Source organism: Zonotrichia leucophrys, chromosome 21, assembly GCF_028769735.1.
Source record: "Zonotrichia leucophrys gambelii isolate GWCS_2022_RI chromosome 21, RI_Zleu_2.0, whole genome shotgun sequence".
Taxonomy (NCBI): Eukaryota; Metazoa; Chordata; class Aves; order Passeriformes; family Passerellidae; genus Zonotrichia; species Zonotrichia leucophrys.
This window is the reverse complement of record NC_088190.1, coordinates 140,400-149,472: the sequence shown is the minus strand read 5'-3', so window position 1 is coordinate 149,472 and position 9,073 is coordinate 140,400. Positions and strand designations below refer to the sequence as shown.

Sequence of the window (9,073 nt, the reverse complement as noted above, 5' to 3'; positions counted from 1 at the left end):
GAAGGAAATTCCTCACCTTTTTTGGCCTCAAACTTCCCAAATCCACCTTGGCAAGGAAATCCTCTGGAAATGTGGAAAAGCTCCTCAGAATCCCTCAGCAGCAGCAGAATTTGGGTTCTTTGCTCCTTCCAGGATCCAGATCCTGGGGGATCTCCCTGGATTCACATTCTCTGCAATTTTATTGTCAGGTTTTCCTAATTACAAACTCGTTTGGGTCCTGCTTGGAAAAGGTTTCTTTGGAAGAGGAAACTTTGGAAAAAAAACCTATTTGGAAAAGGCCTCTTTGGAAAAGCCCATTTGGGAGAAACCTGTTTGGAAAAGGTTTCTTTGGAAAAACCCTCTTTGGAAAACGCCCCTTTGGACAAAGCCTGTTTGAAAAAGCCTTTTTGGAAGAGCCTTTCCCTCACATTAATACGATTTTCCCTCGTTTTCCATGCCCAGAAAGCCACTTAGATGATGGAACCAGAGCTTCCCGAAGGAGAAGGAGGAGGAGAAGCAGCGGAGGAAGGGCTGATCGAGTTCTACGGCTCCTTCAAGGAGATGTTTGAGTTCTTCTGCAAGAACACGACGATCCACGGCACCATCCGCCTGGTGTGCTCGGGCAGGAACCGCATGAAGACGGCGTTCTGGACGCTGCTGCTGCTGGCCAGCCTGGGCATGCTCTACTGGCAGTTCGCCCTCATGTTCAGCCAGTTCTGGGCCTACCCCGTGGTGCTCACCATGTCCATGGACTCCGAGCCCAAAATGTTCCCGGCCGTCACCATCTGCAACCTGGATCCCTCCCGGTGAGCTGAGCCTTGGCAGTGGTCTGGGAGGCGTCCCTCAGGGTTTGGGAATGGGCAGGGATGTGTCCTGAAGGTTTGGGAATGGGCAGGGATGTGTCCTGAAGGTTTGGGAATGGGCAGGGATGTGTCCTGAAGGTTTGGGAATGGGCAGGGATGTGTCCCTAAAGGTTTGGGAATGGCAGGATTTCCTAAGGTTTGGAAGTTGGGGGGCATCCCTCAAGGTTTGGGAATGGGCAGGGATGTGTCCTGAAGGTTTGGAATGGGCAGGGATGTGTCCCTGAAGGTTTGGGAATGGGCAGGGATGTGTCCCTCAAGGTTTGGGAATGGGCAGGGATGTGTCCTGAAGGTTTGGAAGGGTCTGGGATGTGTCCTGAAGGTTTGGAAGGGTCTGGGAGGCGTCCCTCAAGGTTTGGGAATGGGCAGGGATGTGTCCCTAAAGTTGGAATGGGCAGGGATGGTCTGAAGGTTTGGGAGGGCAGGTTGTGTCCTGAAGGTTTGGGAATGGGCAGGGATGTGTCCTGAAGGTTTGGGAATGGGCAGGGATGTGTCCCTAAAGGTTTGGGAATGGGCAGGGTTGTGTCCTGAAGGTTTGGAATGGGCAGGGATGTGTCCCTAAAGGTTTGGGAAGAGTCAAGAACCCCCTGCATGCATCCCACAGCCATCCCCATCTGCCATCCCAGCACACCTGGATGGTCCCAAAGCTTTGGGAAGGGTCAGGGATTCCTCCCCCAGGGGGGACACAGAACGTTATTATTAATAAATATAACTAATAATTTAAATATTAAATTAATATTATTAATAAAGATTATTAATACATTAAATACTAAATAAAGTTATCAGATTTAGGTGTGCTGAGCAGCAGAATTTCTGGATATTCTCCCACAGATCTCAAGATATAACCTTTCCATGGAGCTTGTGAGATCAGAAATCTGGAATTTTTTCCAAAATGTGGAATTTTCTCCGAATCCCTGCAGGTTTGAGCTGGTCAGCGAGCAGCTGGAGCAGCTGGAGCGCATGGCCGAGGAGTCGCTGGCCTTCCTGTACGGCCCCAAGGCCTCGGCCAGGCTGTCCCAGCTGAGGGACAGGAACAGGGACCGGGACAAGGACGGGGCCATCCGGGTCCAGGCCTGGGCCAACCTCAGCAGCGCCGGCTTCAGGCTCAGCCACAACTTCTCCCTGGTCAGGATGTGGGACCCCAGCGCAGGCGAAAAACACTCCAGAGTGGGATTCCGGCTGGTGAGCGGCACAGAGCGGGAGCGGGGCACCTCAGGGTGGGGTGCGCCCCAGGGAAACTGGGCATTGACCCCAAAGGAACTGGGGATTCACCCCAAAACACCTGGGGATTTGGATGGGGATTCGCCCCAAAATACCTGGATGGGATTTACACAAAAATAATCCATTACTATTATGGGAATAATAATAGTTCCTATATAATACAATAATTATGTATATATAAATTATGTATTAAAATAATATATACATTATATACTATTATATATATTATATGGATATTTATAGACTTTGATAGATATTTCATATCGATTATAGAATATATTAAAATTATATATAATAATACATTTCATGTATTATAAATTAATATATTAATATAGAATAGAAAGTTATTACAATCTAATAGTTATTAGAATAGAATAGTTATTATAATCTAATAGTAACTCTCATAATAGTAATAGATTATGGTAATAAGCTATTACTATTATGGGTATAATAACAGTTCCCATATAATATAATAATTAATAGAACATAATTAATATCACATAATACTAACGATTCCCACACTAATAACAGACCCTATCCCCTTTCCCTGTGTCCCAGTGCAACTCCACAGGTGGGAATTGCTTCTACACCTCTCACCCGTCGGGCATGGACGCGCTGCTCGAGTGGTTCCGCTTCCACTACATGAACGTGATGGCCCAGCTGCCCCCGGGGCTGCCCCAGCACCAGCAGCACTTCCAGGACCTGGTCTACTCCTGCCAGTACGATGGGGAGCCCTGCAGGCCCAGGTGGGTGCAGGGGGGACACAGAGCCTCAGCTGGCACCCCGGGAGTTCAGGCTGGGTGTGGGGAAAAGGGGTTTTATGGAGAGGGGATACAGTGCTGGAGTGGCTGCCCGGGGAGGGGATGCAGCCCCCATCCCTGGGTGTGTGTGACAGAGCCTGGGTGGGGCACTGGGTGCCAGGGGGGAGCTGAGGGGTTGGGTCCATGCTCTTGAAGGGCTCTTCCAACCTGGGGATTCTGTGAATTCGGTGAAATTGGGGTTGTCCCTGTCCCAAGTTCCTTCCCCCTGTCCCAAACACATTCAGCTTGGAACTTCGGTGGTGTCACACTTGTAATTAAAACCCCATTAAATTTCTCTTGATTTTCCATTAAAACCCCATCAAATCTCTCTTGACTTTCCAGTGATTCCTGTTTTCCCAAACACATCCAGCTTTAAATTACAGTAATAAATCAAATAATTAAATCCCATCAAATCTCTCTTGACTTTACAGTAAAATCCCATCAAATCTCTCTTGATTTTCCAGTGATTCCCATTTTCCCAACACACGCAGCTTTGAATTAAGGTAATAAATCAATTAATTAAACCTCATCAAATCTCTGATTTTCCAGTGATCACGTTCACTTCCACCACCCAGTTTTTGGGAGCTGCTACACTTTTAACAGCAAGGGGACAGATCCTTTCTGGGCAGCCACAAAACCAGGAATTCCTTATGGTGAGTCATCTGCAAAATGGGGAAAAAGAGCTAAAATTAAGAGAATTCATTAAATTTGTCCTCAGTGCAGGATTTAGTGATAAATTTTGGCATCTCTTGTGGCACAAACATGTGCCACCACAATATTATTATTTTAAGCCCCAGCAGCATCTGGGCTTAAAAAAGCAGAATTTATTTTTTGTTTGTTTGGAGCAGGATGTTCTTACAGTGTATATTGCACACTGTATTTTTGGGGGTTTATTGGGTTTTATTTATAGGGTTTTTATCATTTATTATGGGATTATTGAGGGTTTGCAATAGGTGCCATTATCACCAGGGCTCTGAGGAACAAAAATGACTCTTGAGGGCTCCCAGAATCCAAATCTGGATTTGTTGGGTTTTATTTATAGGGTTATTATTATTTTTTATTTAATATGGAAACTCAGAATAGCTGCCATTTTCACCTGGGCTCTGAGGATTAAAAATGGCTTTTCTGGGATCCAAACTGAGGGATCCCAGAACCCAAATCTGGGACCCCAACAGGAGGGATTTGCCCAGTGCTGGGCACTCCAGCTGTCCCTAAAGCCCCTGTGTGTCCCCAGGGCTGTCCCTGATCCTGCGGGCCGAGCAGAAGGAGCACCTCCCGCTGCTGTCCACGGTGGCCGGGGTGAAGGTGATGATCCACAGCCACAACCAGACCCCGTTCCTGGAGCACGAGGGCTTCCACATCCGCCCGGGCATCGCCACCACCATCGGCATCCGCCAGGTGGGCACGGGGTCGCTCAATCCCAAACCATTCCATCCCAAACCATCCCATTCCATCCCAAACCATCCCATTCCATCCCAAACCATCCATTCCATCCCAAACCATTCCATCCCAAACCATCCCTCCATGGGCATCCGCCAGGTGGGCACGGGGCCGCACAATCCCAAACCGTTCCATCCCAAACCATCCCATTCCATTCCAAACCATTCCATCCCAAACCATCCCAAACCATCCCATTCCATCCCAAACCATCCCTCCATCGGCATCCGCCAGGTGGGCACGGGGTCGCACAATCCCAAACCATTCCATCCCAAACCATCCCATTCCATCCCAAACCATCCCATTCCATCCCAAACCATCCCTCCATCGGCATCCGCCAGGTGGGCACGGGGTCGCTCAATCCCAAACCATTCCATCCCAAACCATCCCTCCATCGGCATCCGCCAGGTGGGCACGGCGTAGAAGCATCCCAAAGCATCCCTTTTGGCATCCGCCAGGTGGGCACGGGGTCACACCATCCCAAACCATCCCAAAGCATCCCTTTTGGCATCTGCCAGGTGGGCACGTGGCCCCTCGGAGGCATGGGGACACCTGGCTTGGGGTCCTCTCCTTCCTCTTCTCACTCATCTCATCCCCAAATAAAAAGAACCCAAATGTTCTTTTGGCTCTCCAAATTTTGGAGCCTGATTTCATTCCCACTTAATGATACTATATAAAATATATAAAATAGAAAACGTTAATGTATATAATATGTTGTATATGAATTATATTCATTATAAAAATTTATATTTTTTCCTTGATATTAATTACCAATGTCCAGCTCTGCTGCTCATTAACTCCCTGCCCTTCCTGCAGGGTGATGGCTGGCTCTAATTAACCCTGCTAATCAATCACTCAGGGCACTCATCAATGAACCCTGCTAATTAATCGTCCCTTGTGTCCCCACAGGACCAGGTGAATCGCCTGGGGGGCAACTACGGCAGGTGCACCAGGGACGGGGCCGACGTGGCCGTGGAGCTGCTCTACAACAACTCCTACACCCTGCAGGTACTGAGCCTGCCTCAGCTACACCCGGCTTAGCCAGGCTCTGTAGTAACTCCTACACGCTGCAGGTACTGAGCCTGCCTCAGCTACACCCGGCTTAGCCAGGCTCTACAACAACTCCTACACCCTGCAGGTACTGAGCCTGCCTCAGCTACACCCGGCTTAGCCAGGCTCTACAACAACTCCTACACCCTGCAGGTACTGAGCCTGCCTCAGCTACACCCGGCTTAGCCAGGCTCTGTAGTAACTCCTACACCCTGCAGGTACTGAGCCTGCCTGAGCTACACCTGGCCTAGCCAGGCTGAAACTGCTCTGCAACAGCAACTCCAATTTTTTTTGCCTTTTTCTTCTAAAAGCTCCATCCGACAGATTCAGAATATTTTTGATTTATCCAATTTTTTCCCCTTTTCTTTAAGAGATTCATCCTAGATAATCAGAATTTTTATTTATTCAATTTTTTTTTTCCCTTTTCTCCTACCAGTTCCGTGCTAGAAATGTGGATTTTTTTTGGTTTATCCCAGTGTTTTTCCCTCTTTCCAGGCGTGCCTGCACTCGTGTTTCCAGCGGGCCATGGTGCAGCGCTGTGGCTGTGGATATTTCTATTACCCACTGCCTGCCGGGGCTCGCTACTGCGACTACAGCCGCCAGCCCGCCTGGGGTAAGGCAGCAAAAGAAATAAAAATATAAAATATAACATTAAAACAATTTAAAATAATAATAATAAATAATCTCCGGGATTACCTGGGAATAGCGACTACAGCCGCCAGCCCGCCTGGGGTAAGGCAGCAAAAGAAATAACAATATAAAATATAAAACCGATAATGATAATAATAATGATAATGATAATAATAAATCCCTGGGATTCACTGAATCTGGGAAAAAATCCCTGGGATTACTTTGCAATAGCGACTACAGCCGCCAGCCCACTGGGATAAGGCAGCAAAAGAAATGAAAATATAAAATATTTTTAAAAAAATAAATCCTGGGATTCACTGAATCCAGGAAAAAATCCCTGGGATTCACTGGGAATAGCGACTACAGCCGCCAGCCTGCCTGGGGTAAGGGAGCCTGGGAATTAATTAATAATAATAGAACAATAAAAGAATTCACTGGATCCTGGGAAATAATCACTGGGATTTCCTGAATACTTGTGAAAAAAATCCCTGGAAATTCCTGAGTCCCTGGGGAATCCCTGGAATCCAAGAATTCCCTGGGGTTAAAGGATCACTGATCCATGGGGTGGGAATTACCTTTAAGTTTCCTTCCAACCCAAAATTTGGGGATTTTAGGATTTTTTTCTGATTATTTTTCTTTGAGATAATTCCAAAGGGAGTGGGAATTCCTGGGAATTCCCAGCCCTGTTCCTCCCATCCCATTTTCCAGGGCACTGCTTTTACCAGCTCTACTCCCGGCTCCGGAATCACCGCCTGGATTGTTTCCAGCACTGCCCCAAACCCTGCAGGTGAGCCCCAGAAATCTCAGCTCAAATTTCAATTTAATGCTCCCAACTTTTTAAAATTTAATTTAAATTAAAATTAAATTTATTCAATGTTTCTATATTTTTCTCATTTAAATTTAATTATTTAGGTTTATTCTATTTAATTCATATTTAATTTCACATAGATGTATTTCTCTCTATTATTTATATTTATTATATTTAATTATTCAGGATTTGTTTTGTGAACTGAATTGGGAAGCTTTTCCCAAAGGTTCTGAAGAGCTGCCATGGGAATTTTCTGGATTTCTGGGAATGCTCCCTGGGCAGCTCCTGGTGCTCAGAATTCCAGGTTTTCCAGAATTCCTGGTTTTTCTCCCCAGGGAATCCCTGTACAAGGTCTCAGCTGGCACAGCGAAATGGCCCTCGGCAAAATCCCAGGTACTGCAAAAATTCCAATAACAAATATTCCAATAACAAATACTCCAATATAAAAAATTCCAATCACGAATATTCCAATAGAAATCTCCCAAAAATGAACATTGCAATTACCAATATTCCAGTATCAAATATTCCAATAACGAATCTCCTTGTGACAAACATTCCAATGTCAATGGTCCAATAATGAACGTTCCAATAACAAATATTCCATTAAGAATATTCCAATGGAAACATTCCATTAACAATGTCTCATTAACAACATTCCAATGCCAAACTCCTATTAACAATGTCCTGTTAACAATACTCCAATGCCAGCATTCCAAGAATAAATATCCCATTGATAATACTCCAATGCCAATATTCCAATGCCCCTTTCCAATGCCAATGTTCCCATGGCAGGACTGGGTGCGCCAGGCTCTGCGGCACCAGAACGGCTACAACTCCAGCAGCAGCAGGTAAATCCTGGGCTCACCCCAGTCCCAGTGGGGTCTGGGATGGGTGGGGAGGGCAGCAGGAAATCCTGGGCTCACCCCAATCCCAGTGGGGTCTGGGATGGGTGGGGAGGGCAGCAGGAAATCCTGGGCTCATCCCAGTCCATGGGGTCCGGGATGGGGAGGGAGGCCAGTGGGAAAACCTGCAGGATCATCCCCAAAAAAATCCCAAGAAACCCTCAAAAATTCCCAATAAATCCCCAATAAACTCCCAAATAAACCCCCAATAAATTCCCAGTAACTCTCCAAAAAATGTGCCCCAATCCCAGCTGGGAATGCCCTGGAACCAACTGGGAACTCCCCCCAGCCCCGACTGGGAATGCCCCCCACTCCCAAACTGGGGGTGCCCGGCGTGCCAGCTGTGCTGTCCCTGCAGGAGGGACATTGCCAAGGTCACCATCTTCTACCGCCAGCTCAGCTCCCAGGCTGTGCACGAGGCCCCGCTGCTCTCAGTAGGTGACAGCTCCTTTTTATTCCCTTTCCATGGAATTCCTGAGAGTTCCAGCAGGAATAGATTCATAAAATTTGATTGTTTACCTTTAGTTTTATAGTATATAAAAATATATCTGTTTATTCATATGATAATATTAATTAATTACCACAAATTATTTTAAGCTTTATTTTTACCTTATATAAAATATATATTTGTTTATATATTAATTATTAATAGAATTTTATTTTTTATATTATATAAAATATGTATACTTATGTCTATGATAATATTAACTATTCATTAATAGAAATTATTTAAGCTTTATTTTCATTATATAGAAATATATCTATTTGTTTATTTTATATTAATGATTAATTAATAGAATTTTATTTTTATTTTATATTATATATGAATATATATACTTATTTATTGTATTAATTATGAGTTAGCTCAACTCCCAGGCTGTGCACGAGGCCCACAGCAGAATTCTGTGGGAATATCAGAGCTCTGTTCCCAGAGCTCAGATAAATAAAAAATCAGGGGTTTTTCCAGGAGAATCTGCTGCTTGGGGATTTGGGATTGGTTTTGGTTTTTCGTTTATCGGGAAAATTATCCACTGATCCCATATGCTCCAAATATGGGTGTGAGGAATAGGAAAAACATAGAAAAATCAAAATAAACGCCCAGAGCTGTCCCGTACCTGATCCCTTTGGGTTTTCCAGGAGAACCTGCTGCTGTCCAGCATGGGCAGCCAGTGGAGCCTGTGGTTCGGCTCCTCGGTGCTCTCGGTGGTGGAGATGCTGGAGCTGCTCCTGGACACGCTGGTGCTGTCCCTGCTCTTCTGCCTGCAGCGCCTCCGGCCCGGGCGGGGCCCCGGGGGCGCCGGGGAGCGGCGGGAGCGGCCGGGGAGCGGCCGGGAGGGAGCCCGGGGGGCGGGACGGGGGCGGGAGCTGGAGCTGGGACAGCTGTGA

At 46.3% G+C, this 9,073-nt stretch overlaps 1 protein-coding gene across 1 annotated transcript; it reads left to right on the top strand.

Annotated features, from left to right (window-relative positions):
* Positions 1 to 456: 456 nt before the first annotated feature.
* On the top strand, positions 457 to 9,073 carry SCNN1D (sodium channel epithelial 1 subunit delta). Its single transcript, XM_064730696.1, has 12 exons — positions 457 to 785; positions 1,760 to 2,021; positions 2,619 to 2,806; positions 3,410 to 3,513; positions 4,095 to 4,258; positions 5,207 to 5,305; positions 5,843 to 5,960; positions 6,686 to 6,764; positions 7,121 to 7,178; positions 7,578 to 7,633; positions 8,046 to 8,121; positions 8,825 to 9,073. Exons 1-12 carry the CDS (start codon positions 457 to 459, stop codon positions 9,071 to 9,073), a joined length of 1,782 nt encoding a protein of 593 aa, XP_064586766.1.